This window comes from Daucus carota, chromosome 5 (assembly GCF_001625215.2).
Source record: "Daucus carota subsp. sativus chromosome 5, DH1 v3.0, whole genome shotgun sequence".
In the NCBI taxonomy this organism is placed as follows: domain Eukaryota; kingdom Viridiplantae; phylum Streptophyta; class Magnoliopsida; order Apiales; family Apiaceae; genus Daucus; species Daucus carota.
Genome location: NC_030385.2, coordinates 39,832,491 through 39,856,971, shown reverse-complemented (window position 1 = coordinate 39,856,971; position 24,481 = coordinate 39,832,491). Strand labels below are relative to the sequence as shown.

Below are 24,481 nucleotides of genomic sequence, written 5' to 3'. Positions count from 1 at the left end.
AACAAAATTCACACTATAACTGAAATAAATAATGCCATATGTCCATAAATCACTCTGTACTCTGTTCTATGACTGCTATCAACTAAAAATGCAGTAAAACACGAAATTTAATCAACCCACCATACAAAGTACTTGACACAAATACTGCATCCCTTTCAAATTACTGGTCTTTTTCCGGTCAAACCGACTTAATTTTGACTTCAATTTACAGCACCAAAATGTAAACCTGTTTTAATAGTTGAAAGTTGGTGGCTACCTATCCGCCGCCAAACATTTCTCTTCACACCGATATAACACATACAATAAATTCGCTCCCGAAAACAAATGCAGGCCACGACCCACGACCCATGTTCTGTATAAATTTACAAATCGGAGTTAAATACTAATATGCATGGAAAGTGGCGTCACCGTCTTTGCCAGTCTGTGTCTGCCTGCCTGCACTAAGGGCCAACCCAACTCAACTTGGTTTTTTATTGTTATTCATACTAATTAATTAATTGTTCCTGCACTACAACAAATATAGATATACAAAAAGAATATAAACCTACAACAAGAATCTGCATTCATTTTTGATTCTCTGGACCCGGTCCAACCTATATAAAAAAGTCTTCGTTTCAGTTGTGTTTCTTTATTTTTTACTATACTCAATTTTGTTTTAGAATAAAAATTTGTTCATATTTTAAGAGAACCTGTTGCTCCGATATCAGTTCATATAACTGATAGTTCTAAATATTGTTCTATAAATGATGCTTATGTGAAGGTCAATTATCATGCTATCAGTTTTATGGCTGTTATAGGTTGGATTGCTCGATTTGTCATTGTATTACTTTTTAGATAAAAGAACTTGAATATTCTATGTGTTAAGCGATCTGAAAACAAAACGATTATTTGTTTAACTCGTTATTTGTTTCACAATCAGTTGACAGTTCGAGGATTTGTTAAGGCTGAGTTCTAATGAGTGATTTCGTTAATAAAATTATTTGTTTGTAAAAAAAATTTATTTAGTTGAGCTCAAAGAAGGTTGAGTTCAAGATTACCGGAACTCAAGGGCATAATATATTTAAGTTTAGCCAGAAAAAAATTGGAGAAAATTTTATTTAAATTTTGAGGTCATATTTCCGATTTTAACTTCGAATGAATTTAAACTATTGGCCAGTAATAACTGATTTTGTTTTAAACTGAAAGTGATTTTAAAAAGGGAGAGAGGGGATAATTGAAGAGTCATAAAGGGATCAAAAACCTGATAGCAACAATACTCTCTCCCTCTCTCGCTCATTCACATTTCTCCCCTTTGCGAGAGAGAAACAAAACAAAACACAACAGCTTGGGAGAGAGATGGCGAGCAGAGTGGATCATCACGAGTACGATTACCTGTTCAAGATAGTGTTGATCGGTGATTCAGGTGTGGGCAAATCCAACATCTTGTCTCGCTTTACAAGAAACGAGTTCTGTCTTGAATCTAAGTCCACCATTGGCGTTGAGTTTGCAACTCGAACTCTTCAGGTCTTCTCCTTTTCATAACTCACATAGACATACATGAACTTGGTTTTATTGGTTGGCTGTGAATGCACTTGTCTTTTCTTGATTGCTGCTCACCTGTTTGTGTTTTTGTCTCTCAGAACTATTTTGTTTGATTTGGGGTTTGATTAAATTCTTGTGAGGGAGGAGGGGTTTTTGTTTCGTGGGTTTTTGAAATGTCGTTGAAATGCTTTACTATCTTTGACTTGTGCTTTGATCGGGTATTTGGGGTTTTTACTAGTGAGTAAATCATGTATGTTTGGTTCGATTCGGATATTTGGGGTTGCCAAGTGGTAATTTTCTCTGTCATTTTTCAAGAATTCGTTATTGCTACTAAATGCTGGTTTTCATGATCTCATATGATTGGTTGTAATGTGAGAAATCATGTTTGGTTCGATTCGGATTTTGGGGTTGCCAATTGGTAATTTTTTTTGTCATTTTTCAAGAATTCGTTATTGCTACTAAATGCTGGTTTTCATGATCTCATGTGATTGGTTGCAAATTGTAGTCACTTGTATAGTAATGTTTGGTGGCTTTGTTTGTTTCGTTGAAAACATTTTAACCATTATTTTGGTGTTTGATTGGTTAAGTATTAATGAATATATTTCGAAGGAGGAAAATCCGTTGAAAAATGTTTCTGTATGATTTTAGGGAAAGAAAATTTGTGTTGCTCTGAACCTCACAAACTTACCAATTGTACCCTTAAGCAGCCAATCATTACTCCAAACAACACACATAACAGAAAAGTGGCTCCATCTTTTGTTTAACAATTTGCCTGTGAAGTGGATTCCATGAATCGACAGGGTGTCTTTAGGATGGAGGAGAGGGAGAGAGATAACTGGAACAAGAGTAAAGGATTCGGGATTTGAGTTTTAGTATATTGGGTAATGAGATTAGGAAGTTGATTTCTGGGTTCTAATTTATACATAGAACTATAGAAGTGGTTATTTGATGCGAGATAACTGGAACAAGAGTAAAGGATTCGGGATTTGAGTTTTAGTATATTGGGTAATGAGATTAGGAAGTTGATTTCTGGGTTCTAATTTATACATAGAACTATAGAAGTGGTTATTTGATGCTCCTTTATTGAAGCTTGATTATTAAGATTTGTATGAGAAAGAGGATGAAGTGAGAGGGAATTTATACTTTATGTGATAATGGCCCAGCAACAGAAGGTTGACATATACTTTTAATACTTTTAATTTCTAAATCAAGTCATTTCCCTACAAAACAAAGTATATAATATATGCACACAATTTTTGTCAAATGGGTAATTTACTTGGAGTTGTGTTTTGTGTTATATAATTAATGATCTCTATAGTTGGTTTAGAATGTTTTTAATCTTTTTTTGTAATGTTTGTGTGGGTAAGCAGTTAGATAAGTACTAGTGAATTATGTCTTAGTACTCATGGTTCGCTACTTTGTTCCACTTTAAAATACAGATAGATGGAAAGACGGTCAAGGCCCAAATATGGGACACTGCAGGACAAGAGAGGTACCGTGCTATAACAAGTGCTTACTACAGAGGAGCCGTCGGTGCCTTTATTGTGTACGACATAACCAAGAGGCAAACATTTGACAATGTTCAGAGATGGCTCCGTGAGTTGAGAGATCACGCTGACTCAAATATTGTTCTCATGATGGCTGGGAACAAGTCTGACCTAAACCATCTCAGAGCCGTAGCAGAGCAAGATGGTCAAGCTTTGGCAGAGAAAGAAGGGCTCTCATTTCTGGAGACATCTGCGCTAGAAGCATCAAATATTGAAAGGGCTTTTCAGACTGTTTTAACTGAGATATATCATATCATGAACAAGAAAGCACTGGCAGCTGAAGAAGCAGCAGCTACACTTCCTGGTCAAGGGACTACCATTAATATTAATGATGCATCTGGGAACATGAAGAAGGGTTGTTGTTCTACTTAAGATAGGAATACAGCCAGAAATGTAGAGAATCATTAGGAGCATATACATGTTTTCATTATTCCCTCCATTACAAATTGGATTTTTTTCTTCCGTTGATTGATTCAGTTACCTAAAAGGAAAATTCTTATATGAACTGTAGACTAAATATTTGCTCGGATGATTATTGCCTTAAACTGGCAGCTAATTTGAAATATCAGTAACTCTGCAATGGAGTTAATTGCAAGTGTTTTGTTCCTGCTCAAGAGTACTTGGTAGCTTTTACAGGATGCTTAGAGGTAGAGGCTAAAATTGATACTCCTGTCTTTTAACAGGATATCGAGTTTGCGAGGCTGTTAGCTCATTGGCTAGGATTAATGTCCATCTCTCCCTTTCGCTAATTAGGTAATGAAAGGTTGGTAATTTGACTCACTGGCCTGCCGCAGGCTGCACATGAGATGCTCCGATGAATACAACAAATACTAAACAACGGGTCTTGGTTTATAGTTCGGGGGTATTTCATGATTGTATTTATTTAACAAAAAAGATCTGATTAATATTCTATGTTCCAGCTAAAGAGGGCAATTCATCCATTATAATATTCTGGTGAATTTTACACAAAAATGACATAATACATGTATTCTCTCTTTAAAAAGAAAAAAAAGAGAAGATAATTTTTGTTGCTGGGCTTTACTTTATTTTTAGCTCAAAATAATAATGAAGTACATTGAATAATGGTTTGAAGAACGAAAAACAGCAGACAAAATGAAACAACAGCAAAACAATCAATACCTCTTATTAATAAGCGAAACCTCCTTTCAATGGAACATCGGTACCAAAAGTACCAAAATTTGGTCATCTTATATCATATTTAATTATTATTATTATTATTATTATTATTATTATTATTATTATTATTATTATAAGTACTATATTATTATTATGAGACTTATATTGGTCAGAAAATTTATAATATATTAAGATATTATAATTAAAGACGACTTCTATAGTTATTAAGATTTTATAATCAATATAAACTTTTTACTTAATAATGATAATCATTAAACTATTATGAAAAAAATGTCGTATTGGTCAGAATTTTATAATTTTATTATATTATTATGAAAAAACTTTCATATTTATTATGATTTTATAAGTAAAGACTTTAATATTGGTTAGGATTTTATAATTAAAGACTTCAATGTTATACTATTAAAAAAAGACTTCTAACGTTGTTAAGATTTTGTAATGCAAATACAACCAATAAAATTATTTATTTTAATTTTCTTGAACTCAAATAATATAATCTATGAAACAACTCTGTAAAACTCCTATCATATTTCAGCATTCAAATAAATAAAGTTTTATATTGATATTAATAGCCAAATCAATATTATCCATATATATACTATTTATTAATATGCGAAATTTTTCTTGGAAGAACATCAGATGCAAATACCGAACTATCAAAATTTGATTATTATCATGTAATTTAACATTGTCCTACTCTTCACAATAATATAATATTATTATAATAACGGAGAGGGTGTGGTAGCACTACCATGGCAAATGCAAATTCCAACGAGAATAAAATTACTGTGAACATAAAAAGAGGTTTACAAGACTTTGTGAAAAAAAATTATAAATAAATTAATTTTAAATTCATTTAATTTATAATCTCTGTTATAGTTTTATATTAATTTGACAAATGTCCATCAATATTAAATTACAAGAACTTCAATTAGTGATACACTTAATAATATTTATTAGACGTCTAAAACAATTATGAACTAAAAGTTAAGTTTTATTAAAGACTGAATACATTATATATGCTGGTGTTGAATTTTTTTTCATCTATCTAGAATCAAAAACAACATAATGATTTTATTAAAATAAAATGTACTATTTTAAAATAAATTCATATAATAGCATGTATCCTGAGAATATTTATTTTGAAAAATAAAAGTTAAACATAATTAAATATTAATATGTTAATGCATAATAAATTTTGTATCTCAACAATATAATTTAAATAACTATATCAAAAATATTATATTTTCAATAAATAATAAACTTAAAAAATTCAGATAATCCCGTGCTTGGCACGGGTTATAAACTAGTTATATATAAATTATCATGTGATATGATCTGAAAAAAGGACCATCTAAAACATGAGCGACGCTTTGGCCGAGTGGTTAAGGCGTGTGCCTGCTAAGTACATGGGGTTTCCCCGCGAGAGTTCGAATCTCTCAGGCGTCGCACCTATTTTTTGGCCCAAAGTGAACGTTGACTCTGCACCAGACAAGCATCAAAAAAACATATGGATGCATCTCCATATACAAACAAACTAATGTTTATAGGCATGAACGCCTGATCTGTGTTGTGTTATAGATAAAATCGGACAGCAACAATCCAAAAATCTCTCTTACTAGTATTTTAAGGCTTCGTGTTTGTAAAGATTTTGATAGATTGATGGCCCATAATGAGGAGGGAATGAACGCTTTGCTTCTTGATGATATCATCAGCCGTCTTCTGGAGTCCCGACACGCAAGAACTCCCCGCCAAGTTCATTTATCGGAGTCGGAGATTCGACAGCTTTGTTGTGCTTCTAAACATGTGTTTCTGCAACAGCCTACACTGTTAGAACTTGAAGCCCCCATCAAAATCTGTGGTATATATCCCCCTCTTCACAATTTAGGTGTATGTTATGTTTGTTGTCATTCCTTTTGCTTTTTTTTTTATGTCTTGTTCCTTTTTTCCTTGTGAGAACATTGATTTTGTTAGGTTTGTATTTATATATTGGGAGTTTTTTGAAAATTTCCGATTTATTAAAAAATTCGCGATTAATTCTTACAAAAATTGTCATCAGTTTATTGACTCCGATTTGACTAAAAATCTCCGATTTGTTCAAAAAAATCTCCGATAGATCCCATATAAATCTTGAATCGGTATGTCAATCGATTATTTCCGATTTCCGATTTCTACGACCATGGGACTTGGGAGTAAATACTTCAGTAAAGTTTGGGGTATTATCAGATTAAACAAATGTGATGGGGAGGCTCAAACCCGAATCTCTCCTAAAACCAAGCTATCATGTAAAATAACTTGATCATCTAAAACCTCAGGGTTTTAGAAAACATGTTTTTTCTGTTCCTGTAATAGTCACTTGTGTGGTTTTAGTAGCCTTGCAGTACTGGGTTCTTAAATTCGTATCTTAGGGAAATTCAAGTTGTACCCGTGATATTGTTGGCTACTTTTTCCATGATATGATATCAAAGTAAAGGATGTTCATTTGAAAGTGTGTAGACTTGTCGAAAATTTAAACACACTTGATTTATATAAAGGGCAAAAAGAGATTGACTAATACAGTAACATACGCACCATTTCCATAATTTCCACAAATAATTATGTGCTATAAAATATGGTATATCTGACCCAGATTCATCGATCTCCCCAAAGAAAACTACTACTTGTCTCATCCGAAGACCTGCAGCCTGTAGATTGTTAGTGGACAGATGAAAATATGAAATAAAGGATGAGATGTAGAAGAAATAAGGATGAGACCCATATAATGTGACTATACGAAGTAAAAAAAAAAAAAGAAGTTAAAGGAGAAACAGACTGAATGATCTTAAAAGTTATTGATGTTTTGATACCTTTCTAGAATATATATATTTCATTTTTATTCCTGTTTTTCAGGTGACATTCATGGGCAATATGGTGACCTTTTAAGTCTGTTTGATTTTGGAGGATTTCCTCCTGAGGCCAATTACCTGTTCTTAGGAGACTATGTGGACCGCGGGAAGCAAAGTCTGGAAACGATATGCCTTCTCCTTGCATACAAAATCAAATACCCGGAGAATTTTTTCCTTTTGAGAGGAAACCATGAATGTGCTTCTATTAACCGGATATATGGATTCTATGACGAATGTAAGCGGCGTTTCAATGTGAAGCTCTGGAAAACATTTACAGATTGTTTTAATTGCCTTCCAGTGGCTGCTCTCATAGACAACAAGATACTTTGCATGCATGGGGGCCTTTCTCCTGATTTGACAAACTTGGATCAAATAAGAAATCTAACTCGTCCTACCAATGTTCCTGAGTCTGGTTTGCTCTGTGATTTACTTTGGTCTGATCCTAACAGAGAAGTTCAAGGCTGGGGAATGAATGATCGGGGAGTCTCGTACACCTTTGGTCAGGATAAGGTGTCAGAGTTTGTAATGCAACATGATATTGACCTTGTTTGTCGTGCTCACCAGGTTTTCTATGTTACCCTTCATCATTGCTCTTTTTATTTTCTTATATTACCTAATATTATTTTTCTCTGTTTAGGTTGTGGAGGACGGATACGAATTCTTTGCTGAGAGGCAGCTAGTTACCATTTTTTCAGCCCCTAACTACTGTGGGGAATTTGATAATGCTGGCGCAATGATGAGTGTTGATGAAAACTTAATGTGCTCTTTCCAAATTCTAAGGCCAGCAGATAGAAATCATAGGTTCTTATGAAGACATAAGACGCTGCAGCCTCGATTGCTTTATATTTCAGGTCAGCATATTTTTCTTCCATGGTTCAGGAATTGCCAGCTCTTCCACTGTTTGCTAAAGTGTCTTATCCCTTTTTATTTTGTTCCTGACTAAATTAATTATTTCGATTTATATATCAAATGAGTCAAGTTTGCTATGTAGTTTACTGCGTTCAAGTATTTACCACATGTCTGAGGCATTAAGACAATTATTTACTGGATGAATTTGTAAAAAAAGCCTGGTGTGCTTTTCTTTTTGGCACTAGAAACTGTATTTTCAAAAAGATGACCTTGGACTGCATCCTTTCGTTCAGTGTGGATTTTGAATGAACTCTTTGGATTAATCAGATAGTTTATATTGTGCGGACAGATCATTTGCTTGTTCTTGTTGTTGCAGATGTCCTGCCTATCATGTTGGCAACTGTGAGTTGCAGATGCTGGTTTACAAGCACAGTAGAAATCTGTGCGAGGCAGCACAAATTTCCAGTGACATTAGATATATACATCATTGGTTTGGATAGTATAAAACATACTAATGCATTACTGCATGTTGTCAATATTCTGGTGTAGATTTCCATTTTTATTTTCCGATGAGGCGACAAAGTACCTGTAAGCTGTAGCTATTGATTTGCCACACATGAGATTGAATGCACTGTTCTTTAAACATTTGACAGAATGCTGAGGTGCAAAATCTTTTTAAGCCTTAAACTCATGACTATCATCTTGCCCGGATAAAACCGTTCATTAGCAACTTTTTAAAAAAAAGGGCGAACATTAAAACAGCAAATACATTGCTAAATGCATATTCTGGGTGAAATAGCTTAAGGATGGGAATCACGTTGGTTTGCAATTAATTATATCTACGTTTTTTTACAAACTTTTGTCTTACAACAGTAAGACACAAATTCTAGAATGAGTGTTTAAATCGCGGATAGGCGACGTGATTTCTTATATTTACATCAAAAAATCGGAAGTTATTTTTTTTAATGATAGAATACCGCTAAAAATTACCGGAAATTATAATTGTCAGAGACCCTGCCCAAATTTAAATGGCCAAACGTGGTTAATGTATTAAATATTTAAATATAAAACAGGTTTTGGCTTAAAAAAAGCCAAAACTAGGCACCAAAAATTTCAAATAGAACACCAGATGCAGCAGTAGTATACATGTAAATGCTTGTGTATCATCTCCCTAAAACCCTCACACGCCTTTGCATTCGTTTCTTCACCCACCCATCTCGTCTCCCACCTCATCTTCAACACACTCCCACTGGCAGCAACTACTGTATACAGTCTCTCTGTCAACAAGGTGACCTCAAACAAGCTATTCATCTCCTCACTCAAGAACCCAACCCAAATATTCAAACTTTTGAGCTTTTAATCCATTCTTGCTCCATCAAGAACTCATCTTTTGATGCAAGAACTGTTCATAAACATGTCATTGATAATGGGTTTGATCAGAATCCTTTTCTTGCTACTAAACTTATTGGTATGTATTTTGAGTTGGGGCTAGTTGAGAGTGCATGGCAAGTGTTTGATGGAATTTGTAATAGGAATTTGTTTGTGTGGAATGCTTTGTTTAAAGGGTTGGTGAAGGTTGGGAGAGGTGATGAGGTGTTGGGTATGTATAGGAGGATGAATGAGGGTGGTGGCCTTTCAGACAGTTTTACGTATACTTATGTGCTTAAGTCCTGTGTTGCAGAGAAGACTGGGGAGGGTTTTGTTGAAGGGTTGGATAGAGTGAAAGAGATACATGGTCATGTTTTAAGACATGGGTATTGGGGGAATTTGCATGTTATGACTACTTTGGTTGATGTGTATGCTAAGTTTGGTTGTGTTGAGTGTGCTGGTTTTGTTTTTTATGGGATGCCAGTGAAAAATGTGGTTTCTTGGACTGCAATGATTGCGTGTTGCGCGAAGAATGGGAAGCCTTTTGAAGCGGTGGAGCTTTTTAGGGAGATGATCGTTGAGACTCATGGCTTGGTTCCAAATTCGGTGACTATGGTTAGTGTTATCCAAGCTTGTACGGCTTTATGTGCTGTGGAGCAGGGAAGACTTCTGCATGGCTATGTACTTCGGAAAGGTCTTGATTTGGTTTTGCCTGTTGTTAATGCCTTGGTGAGTATGTATGCAAGATGCGGTGACCTTGATATAGGACGTCGTGTGTTTGATCAGATGAAGAGGAGAGATGTAGTTTCTTGGAATTCTATGATTTCAGGTTATGGTATTCATGGGCTTGGTAAAAAGGCTATAGAAGTTTTCGAAGAGATGTTACACTGTGGAATCCAACCCAGTCCCGTATCATTTGTCAGTGTTTTGGGAGCTTGTAGCCATGAAGGGCTTCTTGAGGAGGGTAAAAATTTGTTTGAATCAATGGAAAGGGATCATGGGGTATACCCTAGTGTTAAACACTATGCTTGCCTGGTCGACCTTCTAGGTAGAGCAAATCGGTTAGATGAAGCAGCAAAGGTCATAGAAGATATGCAAATTGAACCAGGACCTACAGTTTGGGGTTCCCTTCTTGGATCATGTAGGATTCATTGCAATGTTGAGCTTGCAGAGAGTGCCAGCAGAAGGCTTTTTGAGATTGAGCCAGAAAATTTTGGCAATTATTCACTAATGGCTGAAATATATGCACAAGCAGAGATGTGGACCGAGGTTAAAAGAATAAAAAATCTCATAGAGGCTCGTGGAATTCAAAAGCTCACAGGATGTAGTTGGATCGAAGTGGAAAAAGGAATTTACTCCTTCATATCAGCTGATGAGCTTAATCCAAAGAATGAAGTGGTTCTAGCTTTATTAATGAAACTCTTAACTGAGATAAAGAAGATGGGCTATGTTCCACATACCAAGGTGGTGCTCTATGATACAAGCGAAGAGAAGAAAGAAAGTAATTTACTAGGACACAGTGAAAAGTTGGCACTTGCTTTTGGTCTGATGAATAGCAACGAAGGTGAAACCATTAGAATTACTAAGAACTTAAGGTTATGTGAAGATTGTCATTTGGTAACGAAGTTTATATCAAAATTTTTGGATAGAGAGATCTTAGTTAGAGATGTCAACCGGATTCACCGATTTAGAGACGGGGTTTGTTCGTGTGGTGATTATTGGTAATAACCAATGCGGCAATGCAGGTTTACTAATTCTTTCTCATGAAGAGTCACAAGCTCCACTTGTTGAGTATGCTGAATGGATATATCAAACTCTGGTCATCACTGGGATACACTTAGCTCTCAAATTCATCAAATATTATAGGCTGCTCGAAATGGAAACTTATTGGTAAAAGTCTCCCACAGCCAAATGTGGCACATCAGTCTAGTCAAAATGCAACTTCTATAGGAAAAAGGGCTAGGATACAATGTGGACTCCAGATACAAGGTTTTCACGTGATATTGTTGGACACTATATTGAAATACACGCTGAAGAGTATTCATCTTTTCAAGTCCCTGGAATACTTAAAACTCTTTGGTACCAATGGTTGAGGTCAGTTATATCCATAGAGCATATTCTATTTGTTTCCACTTTCCATACATAAAACCCTACATTACAGATAAGCAACAAATTGTTTTTATATAATCTTGCAACTTATATCTCTAAGGTGTGTCGGAGTGGGGTACTCAATATTAGTTACTGATAGTTTATCTTCCATTGTAGCAAGCATTGTTCTATAGTAAAACTCTTCTTCATCAGTGTCACTAGCTTGCTTATTCGCCCTCCAGTAACCCGTGATAATATCCTCAATTACATTTCTGCTGCACTGTGGGTGTTGTCAGTATATTTCACGTGTTCCACTGTTTTAAGGAAAGGAAATATATTAATGCATAAATGCATGATAGTCTATCCCTACTTCTGACTCGAATACACCATGTAAGACCCCATTTATAATTATATTATGTAATATTTATTTATTGAACTATATATTTATTTTAGTTAATCAGAATCATAATAATTATGAAGAATAAATAAAAGATTTTGGAGTCGTAAAAAAAGGTAGAAAGAAAAACAAGAAAACAAAAGGAATAAAAAGTGTGTAAAAAAAGAGGAGATGGGTTTGACACTTTTATTATTTTATCAGGGAGGAAGAAGAGGAAGGAGGAGAAGAACTATAACAAAGCTTAAGAGGACCAAGGTAATCGATTACCCCTTTTATATATATCTATGATAGTGTACTTAAGGGTTTGGATATGTTATATACTTAAATTCATGGTTTTATGATATGAACTGAGATGCAATTTACTGATAATAATGATAAAAGGTTTACTCCTCCAACAGTACTTTAGCTAGATACGCACTAAACAAGTTTACACAGGAAAACAGAATGAGAAATGATAGTAGAAAACAAGCTTGCTGCCTTTCGAGAGGACAGCTCTCTCCCAGCCAAAGAGATAAAAGAAAACAGCTCAATAAACTCGATGCCTCCTTTCTTCCAAACCCTAGCTCCTTAACCCCTTTTCCTTCCTTTGTGATTTCCCAATTTTACCCTTTCTTCTGTTCAATGACCTCTTTACCCTTTTGCATCTTTTGTTTCTTTCTCTGGTACGTTCTAAGTGCATGTGGCTGGACCCCAGACATTACATTGCCTCCCTCCCAAACTTTCACCTTGTCCTCGAGGTGGAACTCAGGAAACCTTTCACTGATAAGGGAGACATCCTCCCAGGTTGCTTCAAACTCTGGTAGGCCTTTCCACTTCAGCAACACTTCAAGCTGTAGCGACTCGCCTTGTGGGCGGTGACGTACGTTAAGGACCAGCTCCGGTTGCACAACTAACTCCATATCAACGGATAATTGATCAGGAATGTGGGCAGATGTTTCTTGCGTGCCAACAGCTTTCTTAAGCTGAGAAATATGGAATACCGGGTGTATTTTACTAGACTCCGGAAGTTGCAACTTATATGCCACATTGCCCACACGCTTCACTATCTCAAAAGGCCCATAGAATCGCGCTGCCAATTTTTCAAAAGGTCGGCGAGCCAAAGATCGCTGCCTGTAAGGTTGAAGTTTGACGTACACCATATCCCCCACTTCAAATTGCACATCTCGTCGCCCTTTATCAGCATTAAACTTCATGATGTGCTGGGCACGAAGTAAATGAAAACGCAAATCATCTACTATGCAATCTCTCTCCTGCAACAGAGTTTCCACACTATCCACAGGTGATTGGCCTTTGCCTACTCGGCGAAACAGGGGAGGATCTCTACCATATAACACCTTGAACGGGGAGAATTTAGTAGAAGAATGGGTAGAGGTGTTGTATGAAAATTCTGCCCAGTGAATCCATTTTACCCACTTTCGGGGCTGACTTCCCGCAAAACAACGTAGATATGACTCCAAGGCTTTGTTGACAATTTCTGTCTGGCCATCCGTTTGGGGATGGTAGGCGGTGCTATGCCTCAGCTGGGTGCCATGAGCTTTAAATAGCTCCTGCCAGAACAGACTCAGAAACACTTTGTCGCGATCGGAAATGATTGTTGCAGGGAACCCATGTAACTTAACAATTTCTTTAATGAAAACCTCAGCCACTGTTACTGCCGTAAATGGGTGGCGAAGTGGTATAAAGTGTGCATACTTTGAAAACCTGTCTACCACCACTAACACCGAATTGAACCCATTAGAAACTGGTAAACCCTCGATGAAATCCATCGATATGTCTTCCCATACCTGATTGGGTATTGGTAATGGCTGCAATAGGCCCATTGGCGATTGTTGAGACACTTTATTACGCTGGCATATGGTACATTGTTGCACGAAACGGCTCACATCCTTCCTCAACCCGATCCAATACCATTCTGCCGCTATCCTGAGGTAAGTCTTAATTTCGCCACTATGTCCCCCAACTACGGAGTCATGGTAAACTTGCAATAATTTGGGAATGAAAGTTGAAGTGCGAGGGATCACAAACCTGTCCTTGTATAGCAATTTCCCTTCCCTTACTGAAAAACCCACATGGTGCTTCTCCTGCAACAGAATCTCCCTTTTGAGCTGTGTTAGTAACGGGTCCCTGGAAACCTCTTGGTCCAATAGTGACCAATCCACCACAGAAGTCGACACCAGAGAACCGAACTCAATGTCACCTACTGACTTGCGAGAGAGAGCATCAGCCACTCTATTTGAACAGCCCGGCTTGTATTGAATCTCAAAAGAGTATCCCAATAGTTTGCTCACCCATCGCTGGTAGTCAGCACCAATTTCCCGTTGCTGTGTCATATACCTCAGACTTTGCTGATCAGTTCTCACAATAAAATGACGCCCCAGCAGAAAATAGCGCCATTTTTGCACTGCCAAACATATGGCCATCAGCTCTTTTTCATAGACTGACTTCTGTTGTGCTCTAGTGCCCAGAAGCTTGCTGAAATATGCAATCGGTCTATCATTCTGCATTAACACAGCCCCGACTCCGTATCCGGAAGCATCCGTCTCCAACACAAATGGTTGAGAAAAGTTAGGCATGGCTAAAACGGGAGGGGTCACCATCGCTGTTTTCAAATTTTCAAAAGCCTCAGTAGCCTTAGCCGTCCACCCAAAAGCTTCCTTTCTCAGTTGATCGGTGAGAGGCTGCGCAATCTGTGCATAATGTCTCACATACTTCCGATAGTACCCCGTTAAACCGAGGAAACCCCGTAGCTCCTTCAAACTAGTAGGTTGAGGCCATTCGAGAATTGCTTGCACTTTATCACTGTCCACAGCTACTCCTTGTCCAGATATGGTATGGCCTAAGTAAGCCACTGCTGTCTTACCAAACACGCATTTCTTTTGATTAACCACCAGTTTGTGAGTAGCCAACGCCTCTAACACCTGACGCATATGTTCACAGTGTTCCACTTCCGACTTGCTATAAATCAGAATGTCGTCAAAAAAGACCAACACATACTTCCTTAGGAAAGGCCTGAAAATATCCTTCATAAGCGATTGAAATGTAGAAGGAGCATTCATTAGCCCGAAGGGCATGACTAAAAACTCATAATGCCCATCATGAGTCCGGAATGCGGTCTTGTGTGTGTCCTCGGGTTGTACCAAAATCTGGTGATACCCGGCCTTTAAATCCAACTTGGAAAAAATTCTTGCTCCATGCAGCTCATCAAGCAACTCCTCAATGATCGGTATAGGATACTTATCGGGAATGGTCTCCTTGTTTAAAGCCCGGTAGTCTACACAAAACCTCCAAGACCCATCACGCTTCTTAACTAATAGAACGGGGCTTGAAAAAGGGCTTTTAGAGGGTTTAATGATACCGGCTGCCAACATTTCTTGGATTAGGCGCTCTATTTCGTCTTTCTGGCTTTGAGGATAGCGATACGGGCGTACCCCAACTGGACCAGCGCCTTCTTTCAGAATAATGGAATGTTCATGGCCTCTAACTGGAGGCAGACCGACTGGAGCCCTGAAAACAGCTTCATAATCAGCTAGGACAGGGGCAAGAAAAACAGGGACTGTGGCTTCTGCTCCTTCATTCTTAACATCAACTCCATCATTTACCAACTGGACAGCCTCTACTTGATTCATTTCGACATAATATCCCCCACCTGTTTTACGCAAAGTTCTCAACATGGCTTTAAGTGAAATCTGGGAGTGCACAAGTGTTGGGTCCCCGACTAGAGTTATTGTTCTCCCCTCTATATCGAACTGCATAACTTGAGTCTTCCAATTACTCGTTACATTTCCTAACGTCTCGAGCCACTGAATTCCTAATATAATGTCTGCACTCCCCAACTGTAAGGGTAAAAAATCGTCCTTAATTTCCAAACTCCCAGCCAACTGCAGATTAACTCCTTTACACAACCCATGCCCCCTCACGGCTTCCCCATTCCCCAAAGAAACACCAAAACCTCCGGCATCTGTTATTGGCAAGTGCAGCTCCCCCACCTTAGCTAACGATATGAAATTATGAGTGGCCCCCGGATCAATAAGGACCACTACTTCATTCCCCTTAATTACCCCTCGTAACTTCATAGTTTTAGGATTTGATAAACCCACAACCGAATTTAGAGAGACTTCCGGTTGAGTTGTTACCTCAGGCACGAGTTCCTCCGGAGGAGACATAGGAGCCTCACTACTGCCTCCATCCAGCCCTTCATCTTCTTCGTCATCTATCACCAACACACTTAATTCTTTTTTCTTGCAACGGTGACCCTGAGACCATTTCTCATCACATTTGAAACAAAGTCCTCTTGCACGTTTTTCTTGAAGCTCTTTATCAGACAAACGGCGTAACTCACCTCCTTTGTTGGGACTAGAGACAGACAATTTAGGGGAACTAACAGAGTTTTGTGACTCACCAGCTTGTGTTGCCCAACTCCGAATTGATGCTGCGGGGTGGGAAGCACTGTACAACGATGTGCCACCTGCACTCGGAGCCTTGAAGGACGCTGAGTAGGATCCCGTTTTGGGACTTATACCACTAAATTTCTTTCCTGCAGTGACCTGATTTCGTTCCTCCACCCTTAAAGCCATCTCCATAGCTTGTTCCAAGCTAACTGGATTCCACAACCTGACCTCAGCCTTTATAACATCAGAGAGCCCATTGAGGAACTGACCCATCAGAATTGATTCGGGCACGCGATCTAATGGGGCTGCAGTTTCAATGAAACGCCTACGATACTCTGCCACAGTTGTCTCTTGTGTGGTGGCCAACCACTGCTCGTAGAGCGACCCGCCCAGAGCTGGCCTAAACTGCCTAAGTATAAACAATTTTAAATCATCCCACCGCCTGATGGGGTGTCTTTTGTTCTCCCACTGGAACCAACGGAGGGTGTCTCCCTCTAATGCTACCACCACAGCTTCAAGTCTCTCCTCTTCCGACAGCTTATAGAAGTTAAAATACCGTTCGACCCGTAAAAGCCACCCATCAGGGTCTGACCCATCGAAAATGGGCATATCCAGCTTACGGTATTTCCAATAACCCGGACCCCCTCCTGAGCCACCACCCCCGGAAAATCCCCTCTCCATCATCGGACTTTGAAATAAACCCTCAGCTGCAGAGCCTCTATGGGATGAGTGACCCCCACCCTGGAACGAAGAGCCAGCCATGGGCGCACCACTGTCCAATTTGTCCATATTTGGCTGGAAGGGGGGTGGTCTGTTGGATAGCGACGCCAAAGAGGAACGAACTTCTGACTGAAATTGGTCTAGATCTGTCTTCATCGAGTAGATCAGAGCCTCTTGGTGTTCACGAGCGCGAGACAAACGCCCCTCTAGTCGTGACCCCAAAGATTCCAACTCGCCGCCATACTTCTTAGAAGTTTCAACTTGGCCCTGTAACAAGAGCTCCACCAGAGAATGTTTCATGGTGTCAACTGCCTTTTCCACCGCTTGAGAAACCAGATCGGTAACCCGCGACTCGATGTTGCCGAGCGCATCCTCCAACTCTTCGACACGCTGACTAACACTGGGTACGGACGGTGCCATGGATCGATGGGCTCTGATACCAATTGATATGAACTGAGATGCAATTTACTGATAATAATGATAAAAGGTTTACTCCTCCAACAGTACTTTAGCTAGATACGCACTAAACAAGTTTACACAGGAAAACAGAATGAGAAATGATAGTAGAAAACAAGCTTGCTGCCTTTCGAGAGGACAGCTCTCTCCCAGCCAAAGAGATAAAAGAAAACAGCTCAATAAACTCGATGCCTCCTTTCTTCCAAACCCTAGCTCCTTAACCCCTTTTCCTTCCTTTGTGATTTCCCAATTTTACCCTTTCTTCTGTTCAATGACCTCTTTACCCTTTTGCATCTTTTGTTTCTTTCTCTGGTACGTTCTAAGTGCATGTGGCTGGACCCCAGACATTACATTTTATTATATAATATAGCGTTCTAATAATCAGAGAAATCTGAAATTCTTAAGAATCGTGTATAATCTTTAAGTTTAAGATATGAATTGTTTTACTTTTCTTGTTATCTTCGTATGGTTCGTTTATTTGAGTTACAAGAGTCTGAATTCTTATTCGTACAAATTTCATTCATTTTTTATTGTATAGTGATGATTTTAGTGTCCTTGGAAACTGGAAAGATAATTGAAATATCACAACTTCTGTTTTTTAACTTTTCTAAAAAAAATCCATGAGTTTGAGTTTTTTACGGCTTTTGTGATTATTATTAGTACTTGTAAGTTGTACTTGTATGAGTATGGGTGAGATTAATATTATTTTGGATGTCTGGAATTTAATTCGGACTTGATAAATGTGGATTTAGATATTTTATTTCAATTACAATTTCACGGATAGAAAGTTGGATTTTCAGGACTCCATCATTTTTGACAGATTTTTGACGATCTGTCAAAACCGAAGAAGTAATGAGTACCGAAATAAACAAATACGAGCTAAACAGAATCAGCTCTTAATCATACTAGGATTTCGATATTTAAGACATTGACATCACAAATTTGATAGCAGAATGTAAATTTACGAAAATTTGGAAAAAGTTAAACAAGGAAGTTTTAGATATTTCATTTTTTTTTTCCGGGGACACTAAAAATCATCATCACATAGTAAAAAATGAATATTGTTCAAATATGATAAGAATGTAACTCAAACAAACGCACAATACGAAGATAATAGGGAAGTGAAACAATCTACCTTAAATTATAATTTGTTTTAAATTATATATTTTTTATATAATTTGAATTGTTTTTACTACTGGTGGTTGAGAAATAATGAAAATTAATGTGTTGATTTGAAAAATTGAACCCCTTTAGTTAAGTCTAGTATAATTTTATTCAAACTTTCTAGTTGTTCAAACTAGGAATTCTAGTTGTTTTTTTGTTTTTTGTTTTGTGAAACTACTCCATCATCTACCCTAGTTGTTATATCTGCCAGATCCTACAGAAGTAGATCACTTCCGGTCAAAGATTAATTGTCAAACGGGTATACCTTATTTAGAGTTGCTGCACTAAGGATTCTAAATTATATGAAAAAAAAGACATTTAGCAAGTTGTTCTTGACAGTGAACCTTTACAGCCCGAGCTGTCATCATCCCTGTAATGTAGACGGAAACAATCCTACTAGAGTCGACAATTAGTTGGTCCGGGACTCCGGGGCTTATGCACTGATAGATTGCCCAAAGAACTTTTTATGGGTATCATATTACATTAACTTCAAGCTCTTCAGACTTTTATGTGCACACTTCACAAATCACAACCACTAAGGTCAACTCTTCAGGTATGTCCTCTTATAATTTTGTCATACACATTCCTGAAATTTATAGGACAACTTTCAAACAGATATACTGTATTTTATAATTCACAGAAAGTACTTTAGACCTGAGTTTTGAAGATCTTAATGTGATTTAAACTTAATGCAGGCAAGATTTGTTCAAAAATTATCTTGTTATTTATTTGATATTCATTTTTTTAAATAACAAATCTTAAATCTATAACTATAATGTTGATGTTTCAGACTCAGAAATCAGCGGGTATTGCAAGTAGTAGTAAGGGAGTTGTATATATGTATTTGCCAAGGGACCAATATTAAATGCACTTAATTTATTTTTTCAGTTTCTACACATAAATAACACTAGAAACAGATCTTCACTCTCACTGCTATTACTTCAATGTAATAGCAGTAAATATAGACACTAAAGTTTACTGCATAAATTTCTAAAGTTTAACTTCTCTAAACTTTAATGCAATGCAGTAAATTTATTGCATAAACTTGTGAAGTGTAACTTCTCTAAGGACAATACAGACACCAACTCATAGCCCTTTACAGTTCTTACATAGATTAATGCTACACTTACATTAATGTATATATATGGTGTGTGTATATAGTCTATATAGAAAGCTAGATAGTGATGTATATGTGCATCCATTAAGTGAAGATGTATCTGATCAATATTTCCGTTCTGATTTGTATAGCCCTGGCTCTAGCTGTAACTGTAGGTGCAGATAGTTCTATAGATAATGGAGCCGTAGGAATGGATGGGACTCCATGTGATCCGCTTCGTGATCCTCAAGGTTGCCGACCGCTTCCAGCAAATCCTTATAACAGAGGTTGTAGCAAAATCAATAGATGTCGGGGGAATGAGAAACAGGATGCTTCTGATGGAATAGCTCCAGTGGAAGGTGAAGCAGAAGAACGCATTAGAGGAAATTGATAGTCTTCTATTTGTCTACTTACATTTTAATGCTGCTATAAGATGGTCTAGGAAGTATGCACCCTCCTAATTTGTAAGGCCTTTTCGCTCAATGAAATGTTGTTCTTGAGTTTAGGATGAAACTTGTGTTTGGACTTTGGTGGGTTTTTTTTACTAGTATTAATGGTAACAAAACCAAATCCGGATCAAACTCAACAGGCCAGGCAAATAAAAGTTAAAACTGCACAGGTCTCAGCGTCATCAAAACATCAGCTGCACAGGCAAATAATCCATGTCCGATAATTTAGATACAAGTATGCATCTTCGTATGAAAATATAATATAATATTATATATAATAGTCATAGTTAGAATAAATTACGCAAGTAATAATTATGTAATAATATACAATATATATTTTGTTCATTATTTAATATATATTATATGAAGATATACTATATTTAGCTCTTAGTTTTAAAAAGATTGATTCAAACTGTATCTTTATAAACTCAAAAATAGATGTCCATTTTAAAATTAATTTGAATAATATCCAAATTCATAATCAAATATAATTTTAGAGATTTTCAAAATCATATATGAATTTGAAATATTTCAAATTTAAATCCCAACTAGATTATAGATATTTTCCAAATTAGTTTCAAAAAAAAAAGAAGATATTTTCCAAATTATCACAAATAATGCCGAACTGTTTACGGGATGGGTGCGAAAGGCCCTGAAGGGAGTTAGATTCTTAAACATCTTCTAGAAAAAAAATCATAACAAAAAAGGTCATATAAGTAATAACAAATTTCATAAAAGATTCTGAAAATAATAAGAAAATAATTTGTGCACACAGCATCAATAATAAGCTATTATTTTGAAACTAAATATTATTAATATTTATTTAACTAGTTTCGAAATCTAAATTTAAATAATTCAGTGACCACCCAAAAATTGTTCAGTACGTGGGTTCTTACAACTCGGGCGTGTTCAAAAACCGAACCCACGTATGAAAATAATAACTGCCCATGAACTCCCCGCCTATAAATAAAAACATGCTGCATCCTCAAAATTTATTGTATTGCTCACACCAAACCCTAATACTATACAGGCAAAACAATGAGAATTTCTTCTATGGATGAATGCTCTAGCAGCCAGCCAACAAGGCCTCGTTGGGCAGACGACGACGACGACAACGACGATGACTTGATTCTTCCCCCACGTCAGGTGATCGGGCCTGATCAGGATGGTATCAAGAAAGTTATTGAGCATAAGTTGAATGATGAGAACAAACTGGTCAGGATCACGACCACTACTCGAGTTCGTAAAGTGGCGGATGCAAGGCTTAGTAAGCGTGGTGTGGAGAGGAGAGCTTGGAGAAAGTTTGGACATGCTGTTAATGAAGAAGCTGCTGGTGCTAAATTGACTGTGGTTTCTACTGAGGATATTCTTCTTGAACGACCTTTGCCTTATGGTATTTACTTCTTCTGTCTCTTGTTAATGTGTGGGGTCGGGTTTTACGTCAGAAAAATTGTGTTATATTTGAGAACAGTTGTTTTGCAATATTAAAAGGGGCGTAACCAGGATTGGAAATTATAATAGGCACGAATTAGTCATTTATTTTTAAGATAGAGGCCGGGGCTGGAGCGGGGTCCATAAAAATCGATGTTTTTACATTATTTTGCAAATTTAAACCTGTAATTTCATTTTTCTACTAATATTTAAATTATATTCTGACCATCTTTTGTTGATCTGTTGCTAACAGGTAGCAAAAGAGAAGAATCAAAGCATCAAAATGAGAAAGAAGGTACCACTCTTATGATTTGCAGAAGCTGTGGAAGGAAGGGAAATCACTGGACTGCAATGTGTACTTACAAAGATCTCTCCCAACCGATTGAAAGTTTTAGTGAGCAAGATGTAACATCTGCAAAAGACGGTACAAAAGGAACATATGTTCCTCCCAGTTTGCGACGTGGGGCAGAGAGGAGCAGTGGCTCTGATATGAAGCGCAGGACTGAAGAAAATTCAGTCCGAGTCACAAATCTATCAGAAGACACCCGCGAGGCTGACCTGAATGAGCTCTGTCGTGCTTTTGGCCCTGTTACTCGCGCTTATGTGGCCACTGACCACAGCACTGGTATGTGCAGAGGTTTTGGTTTTGTTAATTTTCTTAACAGGGAGGACGCTGAGAAAGCGATCAAGGTACTTAACGGCTATGGTTATGACAACCTCATACTCCAGGTTGAATGGGCAGCACCTAGGACTAACCAAATTTAGTCCATGATCAAATAATAGACTCTTTTTTTTTTTTTAATGCTCTGTTTTTTCAATAAATGTCTTGGAAATGTATTAGATAACATTCTGGCCTAGTTACAACAATTAGGATAATATTTCATCTTCCATACAAGACCTGATCTTGAATGATGTACTATTCATATACGTCTCCTCAGAGTCGCAACATTCTCTTCTACTTCCGTCCTGAAAAGTGTATGCAGATATATTTTAAAGGCTATATATAGTTAGTAAGAATGAAAACTTTACTTATATTATCTTACCTCATGAACCCTCACTGGTGCCAAGACTCGGATTTCAGATATGTGATCTGCAGAATGATTTCCACTAGATGAACAAGCAGGTAATCCACGTGCTGAACTTCGAATGTAGACTGTTTCATGATGGTTTTCCCTTGTTCTTTCTATTGATTGGAAGAAGAAAACATGAGGAGCTTCACAAGAATTATTTAGAACAGGTCGAGTATTAAACATATAGTATGGCCAATATGCTGGTCTGCGCCAACGAGAAAAAGTCTCCAAGGGCGCTTGTAGAACGCTTAGAGGAATGATTTTCTCATAAATATGAATGGAGTAGCCCCAAGAGATGGAGAAAGACCAGTTTTTGTGCTTTTGATAACAAATGGTTTGTTGTAGTAGCCTTGCTTCATCGATTCTTGCTGCTTTCATGAGATGCTTTACTGAATCCAGACGATTCATGGAAGGAAATATCGGATCTACTGCATCAAGATGATGAAGTGAAAGAACAAGAGACTGTGAATGAGCTGATAGTAAACCAGATATGTCTTGATGAAAATCAATCTGCAATCATTCCCAAATTTATCATTAAGCAAAACTAAATCATACGCGGAGCAGATAAAACTAAGGGACACGACGTACAGAGACTTGCAACACTCATCATATGATTATATCAGAAGACTAGTTGCTTTAGCAGATCAATGTTTATTACCTGATGAAACCCTTTTTCTAGAGTTAGTGAAACTCCAAGATCACTGATACAAGAATGCATAATCTGATCACTTCCGACGAAAGTAGGATATCTTTTAAGACACCAGTCTAAATTCTTGGCAACTAGCCTAGCCAAAGGATAGCTCAAAGCATAACCAGCTCCTCCAAAAGCCATATTAAATGAAAACAAAGCATTGGAGTCAGTACACTCTGAATGCATCCCAACATAGAAGTACTTGCTGTGATCATACTTTCTCAGAACTTCTGCAACATTATCGAGGAAAAGTATAGTGTCATCATCAGCAATAACATACCATCTCACATCATCTCCATTATCTGCCTTAAATATTTCCTCGACCACACGTACTAATCGAATGACATGTGGATTTTTGCGCCTATTAAATGCATTGTACCTCGAAGTGTCCTCTGAAATCCGGTACGGTGCAAGAGAAGATGGCTCATTGGGAGCTCTGTCGAGGAAGATGAAGCCACGTGTGACGTTAGGTTTCCACCATGATTCAATGTAGGGTTTTCTGTACCTCCAAAAATTTGATGAACTTGCAATGCCAATAACTAAATTACTAACATTGGTATCAGGATATGGAGATAATCTGGTGTAACTAGACAGTGAATTTGGCTTGCTGCAGCAAAATTCATTGTTAAAGAAAAAGATGTAAATCATAACATAGAGAAATAATCCTACAATAACTATTTTCGATAGCCATGACAGCATTTTATTGTTAGACAATAACATTGTAAATTTCTTGAATACAGGGTAGCTTATTGATTAGTGTCAATTTGGAGGAAGAAGCTGGAAATCTTGCTTGTTTTCCTCAAGGATTGTCTGCACTTTACATGTGAGTCAGGTTGAAGTCTCGATGTGAATACACTTTAACACAAAAATTAAGCACTTGTAAAGTGCTTAATCACATGAAATAGATATGTCTAACTGTGAGTGTAAACCTTGCATGTAAAGCACTTGTGCTTTCAAATTACTGGACACCCTGATATTTCCCTTTCGTGTTAGAACAATTATCAATAATCTTGACCTCTCAAATCATAGGCATTCTTGTTTGAGATGTTTATCTATGGTTTGATTTGTAGCCAATCTCACATTTGGTTCATTCCGCCTATAGATATTCGAGATATGTTCGACACAATATTCATGTTGTTTCAACTTCTCACTTAAATATTTTCAATCTCTCAATTCCTCATTTGCTGGGAAACTTTTCATTTG

At 37.2% G+C, this 24,481-nt stretch overlaps 5 protein-coding genes and 1 non-coding gene across 12 annotated transcripts; 5 read left to right on the top strand and 1 right to left on the bottom strand.

The window, feature by feature from the left end:
* Positions 1 to 1,207: 1,207 nt before the first annotated feature.
* Positions 1,208 to 3,663, top strand: LOC108219860 (ras-related protein Rab2BV). Its single transcript, XM_017393412.2, has 2 exons — positions 1,208 to 1,503; positions 2,961 to 3,663. The coding sequence occupies exons 1-2, from the start codon at positions 1,336 to 1,338 to the stop codon at positions 3,438 to 3,440; spliced, it is 648 nt and encodes a 215-aa protein (XP_017248901.1). The 5' UTR covers positions 1,208 to 1,335; the 3' UTR covers positions 3,441 to 3,663.
* Positions 3,664 to 5,578: 1,915 nt separating this feature from the next.
* On the top strand, positions 5,579 to 8,647 carry LOC108220742 (serine/threonine-protein phosphatase PP1 isozyme 2). Its single transcript, XM_017394591.2, has 4 exons — positions 5,579 to 6,087; positions 7,116 to 7,675; positions 7,749 to 7,962; positions 8,337 to 8,647. Exons 1-3 carry the CDS (start codon positions 5,889 to 5,891, stop codon positions 7,920 to 7,922), a joined length of 933 nt encoding a protein of 310 aa, XP_017250080.1. The 5' UTR covers positions 5,579 to 5,888; the 3' UTR covers positions 7,923 to 7,962; positions 8,337 to 8,647.
* On the top strand, positions 5,594 to 5,675 carry TRNAS-GCU (transfer RNA serine (anticodon GCU)). Its single transcript has one exon. It is a non-coding gene; the product is annotated as a tRNA-Ser (tRNA).
* A 395-nt stretch (positions 8,648 to 9,042) lies between the features above and the next one.
* Positions 9,043 to 20,222, top strand: LOC108223262 (pentatricopeptide repeat-containing protein CRR2, chloroplastic-like). 7 transcript variants are annotated; one of them, XM_064093092.1, is made up of 4 exons: positions 9,043 to 11,422; positions 12,015 to 12,068; positions 18,753 to 19,094; positions 19,802 to 20,220. In XM_064093092.1, exon 1 carries the CDS (start codon positions 9,113 to 9,115, stop codon positions 11,051 to 11,053), a length of 1,941 nt encoding a protein of 646 aa, XP_063949162.1. In that variant the 5' UTR covers positions 9,043 to 9,112; the 3' UTR covers positions 11,054 to 11,422; positions 12,015 to 12,068; positions 18,753 to 19,094; positions 19,802 to 20,220. The 7 variants fall into 7 exon arrangements, with proteins under 7 accessions (XP_063949162.1, XP_017252912.1, XP_063949159.1 ...); XM_017397423.2 differs by having other exon boundaries at positions 19,790 to 20,220; XM_064093089.1 differs by having other exon boundaries at positions 18,753 to 20,222.
* A 780-nt stretch (positions 20,223 to 21,002) lies between these two features.
* On the top strand, positions 21,003 to 22,470 carry LOC108220615 (uncharacterized). Its single transcript, XM_017394428.2, has 2 exons — positions 21,003 to 21,479; positions 21,771 to 22,470. The coding sequence occupies exons 1-2, from the start codon at positions 21,125 to 21,127 to the stop codon at positions 22,280 to 22,282; spliced, it is 867 nt and encodes a 288-aa protein (XP_017249917.1). The 5' UTR covers positions 21,003 to 21,124; the 3' UTR covers positions 22,283 to 22,470.
* LOC135152886 (uncharacterized) lies at positions 22,347 to 23,977 on the bottom strand. The gene is made up of 3 exons (XM_064094043.1): positions 23,246 to 23,977; positions 22,561 to 23,097; positions 22,347 to 22,483 (listed from the first exon to the last, which is right to left on the bottom strand). The coding sequence occupies exons 1-3, from the start codon at positions 23,975 to 23,977 to the stop codon at positions 22,385 to 22,387; spliced, it is 1,368 nt and encodes a 455-aa protein (XP_063950113.1). The 3' UTR covers positions 22,347 to 22,384.
* Positions 23,978 to 24,481: the final 504 nt, after the last annotated feature.

Bases quoted from the DNA above. Each gene is read 5' to 3' on its own strand.
- LOC108220742 (XM_017394591.2), top strand. From the start codon at position 5,889: ATGGCCCATAATGAGGAGGGAATGAACGCTTTGCTTCTTGATGATATC. The intron at 6,088-7,115 runs GTATATATCCCC...CCTGTTTTTCAG, and splicing joins AGCCCCCATCAAAATCTGTG to GTGACATTCATGGGCAATAT. The intron at 7,676-7,748 runs GTTTTCTATGTT...TTCTCTGTTTAG, and splicing joins TTGTTTGTCGTGCTCACCAG to GTTGTGGAGGACGGATACGA.
- LOC135152886 (XM_064094043.1), bottom strand. From the start codon at position 23,977: ATGCTGTCATGGCTATCGAAAATAGTTATTGTAGGATTATTTCTCTAT. The intron at 23,098-23,245 runs GTAATAAACATT...GAATGATTGCAG, and splicing joins TAGAAAAAGGGTTTCATCAG to ATTGATTTTCATCAAGACAT. The intron at 22,484-22,560 runs GTAAGATAATAT...TACACTTTTCAG, and splicing joins CACCAGTGAGGGTTCATGAG to GACGGAAGTAGAAGAGAATG.
- LOC108220615 (XM_017394428.2), top strand. From the start codon at position 21,125: ATGAGAATTTCTTCTATGGATGAATGCTCTAGCAGCCAGCCAACAAGG. The intron at 21,480-21,770 runs GTATTTACTTCT...TGTTGCTAACAG, and splicing joins TGAACGACCTTTGCCTTATG to GTAGCAAAAGAGAAGAATCA.
- LOC108223262 (XM_064093089.1), top strand. From the start codon at position 9,113: ATGCTTGTGTATCATCTCCCTAAAACCCTCACACGCCTTTGCATTCGT.
- LOC108219860 (XM_017393412.2), top strand. From the start codon at position 1,336: ATGGCGAGCAGAGTGGATCATCACGAGTACGATTACCTGTTCAAGATA. The intron at 1,504-2,960 runs GTCTTCTCCTTT...TTTAAAATACAG, and splicing joins TTGCAACTCGAACTCTTCAG to ATAGATGGAAAGACGGTCAA.